At 43.3% G+C, this 13,893-nt stretch overlaps 1 protein-coding gene across 2 annotated transcripts in view; it reads right to left on the minus strand.

Annotated features, from left to right (window-relative positions):
- The window catches only part of Gpc3 (glypican 3), a 369,321-nt gene extending 356,881 nt beyond the window's left edge, over positions 1-12,440 (minus strand). The window contains exon 1 of one of the 2 annotated variants that reach the window (XM_087599167.1): positions 12,100-12,440. Coding sequence is in view for 1 of the 2 variants with exons in the window: in NM_012774.2 (NP_036906.2) it covers positions 12,100-12,271 (172 nt within the window). In the remaining variant the exon portion in view is untranslated. 2 annotated transcript variants of the gene reach the window in all.
- Between the last annotated feature and the right edge of the window lie 1,453 nt (positions 12,441-13,893).

Genomic DNA, 13,893 nt, shown 5'->3' on the forward strand with positions numbered 1-13,893 from the left:
GCATGCTTGGCTCTCCCCACTCCTCTCTATGGCTAGTTCAGTATCCAATCCTCATTTATCCTTTCTCTGTCCTGCTCTCCTTCTTTCATTACCTCTCCTCCAATCTGTCATCCCATCCATCTCTCCTTCCTCCTCTTTTCTTTCCCCACTCCCCCATGTATACCTAATATATAGGTCCCCAAGGCCACTTCAGTGAAAGAATGGGCAAAGCACAGATGTGAAAAATGACAAGGATGTTAATTGATGTTTCTAACAAGTACTGCACAGTTCTTTTTTACCCTCATCTAACTTGCACTTGGAAGCTTTTCTCCAACTTTTAACACACATACAAATCACTAGGAGACCTTGCTGAAAATGCAGATTTTGATCCAGTTATAGGATAGCAAAGGGATAAGAGTAAGAGACATTATGTAGATTTGCAGGACTTGGCCAATTAATATGGGTATGAAAATTCACAAGACAATGTCAAGGTTTCAAGTCTGCATCAAGGGGGAAAACCATCACCAAAAATGTAGAAGCTAATGAAGAGGTTAGCGAAGATAGGAAACGAAAATGATAGGGTGAGTAATTTTTGGCTCTGCTTAAGGTGAAGCACTAACGAAGGACTTTCTGATGGAGATCTTTAGCTGGCAATTGTGGGATTCTGAATTGTACAGCAAGGGAAACATCAGATTGAAAGGAGATGTAGAAACCATTGAAACATGATAGCGCAGTCATGGCAATGAGTAAGCAAAGACAATGAGGAGGGCATAGAGGACACATGGCACTGAGCACCCACATCTAACAAAGGGTACAATGAACAGACTGGACAAGCAAAGGCAGAATCAAATACAAAGACCTGGAATGTACAGTATCTCAAAAGGCAAAGGAATGTGACACTGCAGGTCAAAACTTTCTATGTGCATAATGTTATTTCCCTCACATTCCGAAGGATGAGGATACAGGGTAAAAAGCATTAGAGATGGAATAAAACGAATTTAGATTTTAGTCCTGGCACCACTATTTATACAAACTGTGGGAAAGGAAACCTTTCTGGCCTCAGTTTTTCTAACTATAAAATGGGCATGCACCACCTCCCTTTCAGGTTGGCTTTATATATTGTGATAAATTACCCAGATAGTAAGTGGCATACAGTAAGTACTGGGCAGGTGTTACTTTCTATGATAGTCTCATATGGGGGGAACTATCCAGTCAACCTAAAAACGACCGACCCCCAATCTAATAGAAACAAAGGACTTTCAAGTATGTGTTGAAAGAAACTAGAAACTAGGCATAGTTAAGAGAATTTGGTGTTTTTGCCAGGGACTGCATTTCAATTCCCAGCACCCCCATCAGGTGGCTCATGAAGCCTGTAATTTCAGCTCCAGACGGTCTTGATGCCCTCTAGTGGCATCTGAGGGCAAGTGCATACCTAACACATGTAGACATACACTTCGACAAATTAATAAAACAGCAATCTTTAAAAATGGAAAGTAGAAACTCTGGTGAAGGCAACCTGTTAAACAATAAAGAAATTTAGGACACCTCACTTTCTCTTCACCAAGAAACAAAAGTCTAAAGACACTTAACAACACTGACTGCTCTTCCAGAGGTCCTGAGTTCAAATCCCAGCAACCACATGGTGGCTCACAACCATCTGTAATGGGATCTGACGCCCTCTTCTGGTGTATCTGAAGACAACTACAGTGTACTCACATACGTACAATAAATAAATGATTCTTTAAAAAAAATGAAGAATGATCACCCTAGTTTTACAAGTATCCCTAGACTTTGCTTAGAACCACATGTCTCAGAGGCTAGCCTACATGGAATCTAGTCCAAATCTCCCAAAAATAGTGTAACAGCTTTCATCTTATAGAGTTGGGGAGTTCCCAATGGGGGAGGAGTCACAATATTGGAATGAATAAGTCCTTCATGAGCACTTGCATTGTGTACAAATGAGATACATGGAAACAAGGCTTTCAACTTCCCACTCTCTCTCCCTCTCCCCCTCTCCCCTGCTCTGTGTGAATGTACATTTGGATGTTTGGTACCTTCTAGCTTGGACTATGACAACATAGACTCATACTTCCTCTAAATCTGGAAAGTTCTTGAAAGATTGGTTGGATTTATTTCTAATCACAACATGTTGGCAAAATATATTTTAAGGTATGCCCCATGCAAAGGCCTGGAAAATACCATCCACACCCATGGAACCACTTGAGCCTATATACTGATGAGTCCCAATTATGCTTCATCACTTGGTGGTGAGCTCCCAAGATTTCAGTTACCATCTATCTACTGATAAATCTTACATATGTATCCCCAGCCCTGATTGCTCTCTATTGTGTGATCCAAATAACAACCTGAATACCTACGTCCATGCTAAACATGCTCCACAAACTCAGTCTGTTCAAAATTGAACTCATTATTTCATCTTTTAAATATACTCTTCTAAACTGGCTGTGGTGTTACATCTCTAGTTCCAGACCCTCAGAGAGGCTGAGGCACAAGGAGAGCACGAGCCCAGGAGTTTAGAGACCACTGGGAAATATATTTTTAGCCTCTCCCACCTCATTATTATGTGTAGGTACATAATCTGTGGGTGTGAACATGTGACACAGCCCATGGCTGGAAGACATGCTTCGTGCATTTAGCCCTCTCCTGTCTTTCTGTGAGTTCCAGGGATTGAACTCAAGCCATCAAGCATGCCTAGCAAGAGTGAGTGAAGGCTACTATTCCTTTTCTTCCCTGTGGTTTAAGACCTTTGTTGTCAATAGCTCCATATGCCAAGCTAGCTGGCCCTCAAGCTACCAGGGAATCTCCTATCTTGCCATAGGAGCACTAGGATTGAATGTGCTTACTACCATGCTAGCTTTACATGGATCCTGAGGATTTGAACTCAGGTCCTTATACTTGCAGGGCAAGCAGTGAGCCATCTTTCCAGCCCTTCCTTTTGTCATAAGCCTCTACTTCTCTCATGCCTCACACAACAGCACTATGTTTTTTAATTGTTTCAGAAATCTAGCTTGGAAAGTATATTTGGAGCCCCATTCACATACAATACTACCAGTGCTAGAAGTGGTCCTCCAGAATGGACCCGGCTCATAGCATGGGCTGACTGTAGTTACTTGATGAGGATTAATATCTCCACACTTGAGGAAAGAATGAAACCTGATAACTGAGCTGTAGGCCTGTGATATCAGGGGCCACCAGTACAGCAACAATTTGGGGCCAATGTAAGGAAAACACATTTTCCTAGATCTGTGGAATGCTGTGTCCGTCAGTTCTTCCCACTGAAAGTTAGGCTCACATTCCATTAGACATGTCCAAATTTTTGATGTTGTGACAAGATGTCATCATTTACAGAGTTCATGATCAAGTTATGAAACAAATCTCATAAGGTTTTGAGTACTTTTACAATTTTCTGTTGAGCCGCATTCATAGCTAAACTACCCCATAGGTGTGTGTCACCCACCAGCAACAAGTTGGACACACCCTGCTTCTGTTTTAGCCGTACCATCTGTGCGTATGCAGAATACACTTGGAACACATGCACATACATGCCTGTTGAAGCTAGGCCCATCCCTGGAACTGAGAAGCTGTGTTGTAGGAATATGAGTTATATTAAAGCACAGCTTTCCAATCACAAATACAAGCTACAACTATGAAAGCCTACCCACTGCTAAGAGTAGCAACAAATTTGATCTGAAACAATGTGTAATTAACTATGATTATCAAAATAATAATTATAGCTATAAGTGTGTACTGTATGAATATATATGCATATACATATTCAAATACCACCATTTAAGTAACACCCCAAGAAAATCTCTGTGTCACCTTCTCTTCAATCTTCTTAGGCCAACAGGACTCCCAGTGCCAGTGTTTCACCTCCATCATCCTTCCTTCATTCTCTGCTGCAAACCAGTTTAGACAACCATACATCCAAGGAAACATTCTCTAGTTACATGTCATCCCAAGCTTCACTGGACAGTAGTCAAGTCCTTAAGAGTCTCTCTTCAAATGTTGGTTAACTATGTAATAAATTACAGTAATAATCCTGTACAAGCTACTGTACTCACCAGTCTAGAGGAGGTCATGATTCAAATATGGCTCCTGCATTGAGTGAACAGTAGGTTTGGATGAGGTTGTGAATTCCATATATACTTCAAAATCACGCAAAGTAAGAAGTATGACAAAATGTTCAGATAAAATGTTCTGGGCAAGGAATACACCTGTGGTGCCCCTGTCTGTCTGTATTATCTCTGAACGCATGGACTTACAAAACTCCATGTTCAGATGTTTGCCAGCCCTCTCTGTCTGTTCTATGCTACCAGAATGTGAGCTTTTAATCTCCTCCCTGTGTCTGTCAGTCTATCTCTTCCTCTTCACCACTTTCCCCTCAACTTCCATTATGCAAAGCCAGATGTGTAAAGAGCAATGGAGAGTCTCAGGGTGTCAATACTAAACAGGGAGTGGTGGGAGAGTGGGGACAGAACTGGAATTAAGAAAGGAGCTTTGCAAGTTATTTTATTCTGCCATATACAATGTCTCATCCTGCAAACATATTTTGGAAGATGTCCTTTTAAACAGAACATCAATCTTAGTGGCATAAGTAAAAAATAGTAAACACTAAGGATGAAGTTGGTTCCAATCAGCTTGTTATAGGGAGGAGGGCTTAATGAGTATGCTATAAGAAAGCGATCTGTTGAGCAGCAGGTAGAGCATCGCGCTTCTTTAACTGATACTGTCCAGCAATGTTTTCATAAGCAACAAAATTTGACAGATCTATATAGTAAAGAAAATGCATGAATGTATAGATTATATAACTTTACCTTTAAATTACTTACAATTGCCTTGGAAACAAGAACAAAATACTTACCCCTCTTGTAAGGTCTGGCGAGTCTGCTTCCTCCAGGGAAGGAAGGTGCAAGCAACTGAATTAAACCGTCATTGTTCTTACTCACCTATAGGTAACTTGAATTAAACCGTCATTGTTTTTACTTACCTATAGGTAACTTGATTTTTTTTAACCTGAAAAAGTGACTCCTTTTTTAAAAACCCAGTAAAATTAAATCAATACTTAAATACTAACTTTATTCTAGTACCTTCTAACTGCATTCATTTGGTCAGTAAATACATACCTATTGTTCACACTAAATGCAGATATAAAAATGGATACCATATAAACCCTAACCTAAAGAAAGAGATACCAGGCTTGTGGTAGGAATACCTATGAACCTGTACCTTGTGGCTCCTATAACCAGGATTTCGAGTTATTTTCAAAAGGAAGACTCCAAGGGATCAATGGGAGTTTTGCCCTAAAACTATGCCACCTTATCAGTTTATAACAGACACGTGCTTCACTGTGGAAAAAGATCATGATTTAAGCACTCTAACCTTGTTGAGAAATGAACTACTCTCATCTTGCTGTGCATGGGTGCATGCAACGGGTAGAAGTTTCTTTTTATAATGGCTTTGAGTTCCCTCTTCCCTCTTCTCACCATTTTCACCTATATTTTATCTCCTCTACTATCAATTATTTATCAATATAAGCCTCTTAAGCACACTTCAAAGAGCTGAGTAGATTTCCTAATCTGGCATATAAATTCAATTTCAGCTCCTAGAAGTAATTAACTGTTCAGAACACTAGCGATGCAATGACTCCGTCATGAGAAGAAATACAAATTCTCAAATGTGGCTTTGCTCATCTCCACACAAAGAGAAGCCAAAGTGAAAAATCTTTCTTCATAATCATGGGTTTAAGTTTGTTGTTGTTGTTGTTGGTGGTGGTGGTATTTAAATGACAAGAATTTCTGATAATTAGCATATATATATATATATATATATATATATATATATATATATATAATTCAATTGTCCTAATTTGAAGTAGAGGAGTAAAGCTTCCTTTTTTTTTTGAATTTTTTTTTTTAGATTTATCTTGATTTTTTTTATGTATGTGAGTACACTGTAGCTGTCTTCAGACACACCAGAAGAGGGCGTCAGACCCCATTACAGATGGTTGTGAGCCACCATGTGGTTGCTGGGATTTGAACTCAGGACCTCTGGAAGAGCAGTCGGTGCTCTTAACCGCTGAGCCATCTCTCTAGCCCCCGAATAAAGCTTCCTTGTATGGACCCACAGTATTCCAGTGGGTACCTTGCCACTCACACACAATTTCAAAATGCATTTTCTCTACTGATATGTCCATTGTGACACTGCTTTCAGAACCATGTTCTCTGCTATCATAGTTCAGGAGGTAAATTCCCAGTTACTTAATGCTGTCTAAAATCAGTCTGGGGAACCATGGCTTGAATCGATTTTCAGATATTCATTTCCCTTTTAAGAGATTTATTCATTTATTTATTTATTTATTTATTTATTTATTTATTTATTTATTTATAGTACACTGTAGCTGTCTTCAGACACACCAAAAGACGGCATCAGATCCCATTACAGATGGTTGTGAGCCACCACGTGGTTGCTGGGAATTGAACTCAGGACTCTGGAAGAGCAGCCAGTGCTCTTAACCGCTGAGCCTCCTCTCCAACTCTGATGCTTATTCTTAATGGAATGCTAGAATCCTGTTTCGAGTCAAACATGCTGCTAAATATGGGCAAATAACTAAGGGATTTTTCTGCCTATACTTTCCGTGAGACCCTAGATTACCAAATACATCAAACCCATTTAAAGGTCAGCTAGGGCTCAATGGATGGCTCTTAAAACAGTCTCTTGAGTTGAGCCTGTAGAGGAATTCTGATCTCAGGGTACAGAAACCCATGAGGTACTTCAACAGATCTGTGCATGTCTCCTAGTTAGATTTCCAAATATGGCAACACCAACATTAGCAAGAAAAAAGTGCAGCTGACATTAAATCAAAAAGAACTTGATTTAGGAGAGGTCGGTCTTTTGATTTATGTGCCATAATAATTGTTGATCTTTAACTATACTAATCCAGGCATAACAGTGCTGCTGACTTCAATTTGTTCTTTGGGTATTCAATATTAATAAGCCCAACTAGTTATTAAGAGTCAGCAGATAACTGAAGTAAGCCTGGATCTGTCTACAGCCAAAATACATAAAGATTACGAAGTTTATCTACACACCCTAAGAGTGTGCCATAGCATTGGGCTTAAGCTTTTAAAATAAGCCTGAGAAAGTATTTGAAAGTTCATGTAAAATACTTAATGATCTAGAAATTCTTTTTTGTTAATTATCAACCAAATGCGGCATGGCACTATTAGCATTGTGTTCGATGCTGCTCAAAGAGCTTTCCCTTTAAGAAGCTTATAATCTAAAACATACAAATAACCATATGCAGAAAAAAAAGCTAGAGATCAGAGTAAAAGGAAGCATTCACAAAAATGTACAAATTCAGCACGCCAAAACTTTTCAGTTGAGCAACATGATCCCCAGTGAAATTCTTTCCAAATGATGTATCGTGTGCACAAGTTATAAGTGATTATCTTCAATTTTCTTAGAAATGAGTAATGAGATCCTTCTTAAGACCCATGCTTTTGTATATGCATCAAACACTAAAGTTGGCATGGTCGTTGATAGCTGCCATTTAAAGAGAAAACATATTTTCTGTCTTGTCTCATAGGAGACAAATCCAAGACTCTCCTCCCAGGTTGGTAATAATCAGTCTTTTCCTAGGCTACAGTGAACAGCAAACATTGCAACTCTAAAGAAGGAAGCAACAGAATGCTCAAAAATATTGCATCAAAATATTGGATACAATCTACCAGCCTGTAGGAAAAAAACACATTGCAAAACTGACACCATCTGTGTCATCTAGCATCCATCAAAAACCTTCTTCTGTGCCTTTTTAAGATGGAGGCTCTATTAAGAGACTTCTCCCTATCTCCCACTTCATCTCTTGTGTTCTTTTCCCTTGCCCAGGCTGCCTATTGTGACCATTTCAGCCAATTTCCTGGAGGTATTTTCTAGTCTCTTTCACCCTATTTAATCCTACAAGTTTCCTGGGAAGCTTGTTTACTTGTGTGCTCCCCCACTCTACTGCAAGCCCCTTGACAAAGGGGACTGCATCTTACTCCTCTCTGCACCCCCATCACCTAAACCAGAGCCTGCAAAGGAGCCCCACCCATCATCCGCCATCTCCATCAGAATGATGGCTCCTTCTAAATACTTTTCAGGCAGGATTTATGTACTAAATATATTCAGAGCACAGCTGAAAGAATTCTCTAAACTCCTCAAAGTTAGCACACAGCAGTACGACTTTTGAAAAGTTTTGACAAATCACCTGCTCATCCAAATGTCTGGTGCAATCTCAGAGGAGAGAAAAAAAATTCTCCCATACCTCAGTTCTCATTCTCTTTCCCAACATTTGGACTTTTAGTTGTTTCAAAAGAATTGGAGGAACCACAGCTGGCAACACAGATATGGTAGCTGGTTCTCATAGTACACACGCACTCCTCATAGTACACACACACTAATGCACACGCGCACACATACGCACTCACATTTAAAAACAAACTCTTGGTTTCAAGAATTTTTCTTTATATCTTTTTCTGTTTCATCAATTTCAAGGAACTCCAAGTCCATCTGGGCTCTTGGAGGCTACCTTTTACCCATAGGTGCATTTGGCCTTCGGGATCAGTTCTAGCACTTTCCAAGGCCCTCTCCAAGACAAGATCTCTCCATCTTAGGGGAGTTGCAACACTACCATGATTTGTTTGATTTTCTCATTCCCATCCGACCCCTGTAACTCCCACCCCCCACAAAAGTGGTGTATGGCATTCATAAAGTGAATTACACTTGATTTTTGTTTAGAGGAATTTTTTTCAGACTTCTGTAACATTCCCTTGAGACAATTGGAAACATCATTGTCTGATTACTAGCTCACTTCCCTTGCCTAAAATTGTATCCATTCTTGATTGCGCCTGTGGGTAGGTTAAGCAAAACAAAATAAACATCTAGACTTATGAGCTCATTGGCTTTTTTTTCTGAATTTTTCTAAATTAAATAAGGGCAAAAGAGCTGCACTGAAAGTCAGTTATATGGCTTTCCCTGCCAAACGCTAACTCTGTGAGCCTGGTTTCCATCTGTAGTGCTTTCCAAGTTACAAATCCTTAAAAAAAAGTGGGGTCTGAAGAGATTCCTGGATTTGGGGAATATGCTATTTAGAACGGCTATCCAGTGCCTTTGAACACTCTAAAAGAAATGAAACATGCGATTGGAAGGGTTTGGTAGAAGTCTGGGGTAGTCCTTCAGCACCAGTGATTTATTTTTTAGGCTGGTTGATTTCAAATGCAATTTAGTCTCATCCATATTAACATAAGAAATGTACCTTATCCACGCTAACCCAATTCTGCTAATGGCCAAAGTTAGCAACCAATCCCAAATGTGCCCCTTCCGTGAAACAGGACATTCTTGAGGATTTTTCCTGAGTGGGGACCGAATCTCATTTTCTCTGGGACAAAGAAAGCATTAATGCAGTTAACACAGTGAAGCAGACGAACTAAACATGGCTTAAACTGTAGCTGGAGATGCGGGAGGGGGAGTCAACCGGTCATCGCGATGGTTCAGAACTATCAAATAATTTGCAGCTCTCTTTCAGTTTCTAACCAGTGAGCGACAGCAGCAAATTACACATTTATTCGCTTTGAAATTATGCACTTGCCATTGTATTCGCTCTGCCATTATCATCTCTTCTCTGAAATACTGATGAGCTCTTTCTACACATTAACGTTAGGATTTTACCATATTTTCTATATCTGCATCATCCGTAGCTGCCCTACTAAAATTCAGGACAAATGGTTTTGTTCCAGGCCTGGGAATCCGACAGCTGTATTTCCACAGTACACGCTAGCTGGATGGATATCACCACATTTGAATTTGGGACTTGTTTCCCATGTCTGCCGCGGAAAGGTGCTTGGGCACCACTTAATTTTTTGAAATGAATTGTGCTGGGTTTATATGAAAAAGAATTAGCAAAGTGCTTTCTCCTAGAGTTTGAGAAATAATACAGGGGGAAAAAATCTCTATTACAAATAATAGTCTCTATAAGAATGGTCATCCTTAGGCTGGAAGCACGCAAGACAGGAAACATGGCCTAGCCAACTCTCATAGACACAGTGTGTGGGCCTTCCCAATACTTTTATACAGATGTAGCAAAGAGGCAGGCAGCCAGAGAGCTGGGGGAAGGAGAGAGAAAGGCAAGCTAGCGCCTCTCTGCCTCTCTGCCTCTCTGCCTCTGCCTCTCTGCCTCTCTGCCTCTCTGCCTCTCTGCCTCTCTCTCTCTCTCTCTCTCTCTCTCTCTCTCTCTCTCTCTCTCTCTCTCTCTCTCTCTCTCATTCTCTCTCTGTGTGTGTGTGTGTGTGTGTGTGCACGCGCGCGCGCGCGTGCAAGGGGATTGCTAATGAGTATCTAGATGAACTTTTCTCTTTCCCCCTTCTTTAAGCACCATTTTACTTCACTTCGCATCAGCCAAACACTGCCCAACCCCAACCCTGGACCAATTCATCTTGTGGGGGCTCAGCCTGTAAGGACCAATTTTTATATTATCAACAAAAGCGTGTTCTCTAGCCTTGGAAATCTAATTACCCTGGCACTTCCAGTGGAGAGAGATTCGCCTGTTGTTTCAGCTCTGCAGAACTGATTCATAGGTTGCCCCTTACAGCTCGTGCACACGCCCACGTGGTACGTTATTAAGACTTAACAGTGGAAGAGGTAGTTCTACCCTCCCTTACAGCGATATCCTGCAAGGCAATATTTAACATATGCGCAAGTGCATTTCAGTCACCAAAAAAGGGTGACCAATTACCTTTGCAACTAAACAGCAGGCTCGCTAGCCTCTTTTCATCAACCTAAAGAAAAGGCTGAGAGCGCCCTGGCTGCCTAGGTAACCTCCTGCCAGTGAACGCTCCCTGGCAGCGCCCACAAGGCGCGCGTATGCATTCACAACTTGGTCCAACGATCCCGCCCGCCTCCCTGACTTGTTGAGAGCCACCAGCCAAGTTGTGGCGAGGCTTGCTCCCAATGTCTCCCAAGCGCGGGATGCGCGCCTAGCTGGATGCACGAGTCTTTGAAAAGAGAGCCTGGAGGCCACAAACGTCTCAGTGAGCAAATACGGTTGGCTGGTTTCTTCCAAGCGCACCTCTCTGAAAAATTAATCTTTTCGAAACCTATTCTTTCTGCCCGTATTGTTAGTATAGCAACTTATCCTGATTGGATTCTAAGGCAAGCGTTAAGAGCCCAACTGCTGGACAGTCAATCACACGAGGCCATTAATATTCATCTGTTGACAGCGGCAGCTCTCAGCTAAGGTTAAAATATGCCCCTACAAAACGATCTGATTGTGCAGAACAAAAGGCAGGCGCTCTGAAACTTTCTTCTGCCTAAAATCTTCTCCTCTTCGGGGTCCAGCCTGTCAAGGCAGATGAATTTGGGAGGGGGAGGAGTTAAATCCTCTTTGGACTCGTGCTCTGCAGGCCAGCACCGCCGATTTTTAAAGAGATTTGCCAACCTAGATAAGGGAAGCTGTTTTGAAGGAAAAGGCGCAGTCTTCCACGTTTTGGAGGACCCTCTTACTCAAAAGTTTCCTTCACTGTGTCTTCTCTAGCCTCTGAGGATTCAAAGATTTGTGCTCAACTTTGCCTGCACTTGGGCCCGGCCAGCGTCAGGAACCCAGACTGGGAACGGAAAGCATGGGGGGGACACACGGTGGAGAAAGTATGGCCAGAACTGCGGGTCTAGCTAAGGCAGAACGTGGGAATAAGGGAGATAAATTCCCGAGTCACCGTCTTCACGTTGTGAAGCCGGTTTGCTAGGAGCAGAGGGGAGCCAGCTCCCACCTTCCCGCCCTCCCCAAAAATGGGCGCTAGAAAGGCGATCTCTGCTGTTCCTTGCTCTGGCTTGCACATTTCCTGACAGCAGCGTGAGCCCCGGGCATGTGGACAGAGTCCACCCATACTCTGCTTCCCTCCCTTGGTAGATGGTCCAGGCCACAGGCACAGCGACCATTCCCAGGTACCCTGCAACAGAGAGCACAGCCGCCGCGGCCCCGCCAGGCGAGCGCGCTCTGGGAAGAGCCACCACGCGCGCCTTGGCTTTCCACTGTGCGCGGGGAATGCTCAAGGGACCTCTACTCACCTGGCACAGGGGTTTCTGGAACCCATTTGAGTCCGGGCTGCAGTCTCTGGAAGAAAGAACGGACCTGGTGACAGGTGGCGTCTGGAGGCGGCGGGGGCTGCGCCTGTCCCAGGCAGCCCAAGCCGAGCAGCATCGCCACCAGCAAGCACGCGGTGCGCACGGTCCCGGCCATCCTGCTTCTTGGGGTAGCGAGGAGAGCACGAGAGAGTGGCAATAAGAGCCGGAGCGGTCCCGAGACTCAGCAAGTCTGGCAGTAGCCTTGCAGAGCAAGAGACGAGCCGCTACCCAGCCGCCGCAAAAGTTTCCTCGCAGCTACCTGGGCGCTGGGCGAGGGCGGGAACAGCTTGGTGGTGCGGGGCGGCCCGGGGCGGAGCCTTGTGGGCGTGGCGAGGAGGGATGGGGCGGGGCGAGGCCAGGCCAGCCGCGCTGCCTGGAGGACTGCGTGGGGTCGTGTAGCTGCTGGCCTGCGGGATGCGGGGCCTGGCGAGGAGCTTAGCAAAGAGACTGGGTTGACCAAGGTGGTGGGCAAGCCTTGGCGAGAGAGGCGCGGGAAGAGGATAGGGAGCGTGTGCGGTGGCTCCTGGCAGTCCTGCCCTGCCACTCGCTCGCCACTGCTCTACACTGGGCGCTCTGGCATAACTACTGCAGAGGGGCTGCAGGCTCAGGCACGCTGATTGGCTTCCCAACAGCAGTCCCCTCTGACTGGCTCTGGGAGAAGTTCCCTAGTCTCACTCCTCCTTTCCGCCTCCCTTCGGCCTACAGCCGGGAGGGCTTCTCCTTTTCAGCCTTTGCCAGCTCTCCATCCTTCTTGGAACGGCGCGGAGGTCCGCGATTTAGGTACACGCACACACCCGATTCGACCCTAGGCCTTCTCCCATCCACATCTGGCTCCTCTGGCTACCAGAGCCCAACAAGGTTCCCTAAGCACAAAATCCCTCTCCTTGTTCGCTTCTCTGAGAAGGCTTTCTGGAGCAGCTGGGGACCTCTGGGTTTCACAGCCTGGCTCATCTTTGTATCTAAAAGGTGTGGAAGCCCTTGTAGCTTTCTGGTTCTGATTCAATAGAACCACACAAAGTACACACACACACACACACACACACACACACACACACACACACACACACACACACATATATATATATATATATATATATATATATATATATATATATACTTGATCCTGATTCCTAGGTGAATCATATCATCTGCAGGATAGTCATGAGCGACCTTCATAAAGCAACGTGTAGCTGATGAGAATAACTCATTCAGGAAGTCATTTTACAGATTAAATTCATTAAGCCATGGATAGCCTGCTCCATACCTGGAGTAGAACCCTATTTGGAAGATTTCCTGGATGCCAATCCCCATTTCTTCTACTTAATTCTCACTGTTGGAAATACGTTTCTTTGAGAGTCAAATGCCTCTTTGAGAAGGAAAAGCATATAATCATTATCTTGCTCCAAGGAAATGGAATCATTCCATCCGATTGGTTCTCTTTGTGACTGCACTCATGTGCATACATAGCAACAGCTTTCGCCCCGTGTCTTGTACATAGTAGGAGCTCAGCATTTCTAGAAGTAATGAATTTATTATCTCAGTGTTTGATTGTGTTCTTTTTTACTACACAGAGGTATGCTTGGAGAAATAGAAAGATAAACTCGGTAGGGAGGACTGTGTCTTGAATAAGAGGCTATGAGAAAAGAGAAGGAAATATGAAAGTAACTGCGCAATTCATTCCAGCCTTCATTTGTTCATTCAATAAGCAATAATTGAATTCCCACTATGTGCTGGACT

This window comes from Rattus norvegicus, chromosome X (genome assembly GCF_021556685.1).
Source record: "Rattus norvegicus strain SHRSP/BbbUtx chromosome X, alternate assembly SHRSP_T2T, whole genome shotgun sequence".
Taxonomy (NCBI): Eukaryota; Metazoa; Chordata; class Mammalia; order Rodentia; family Muridae; genus Rattus; species Rattus norvegicus.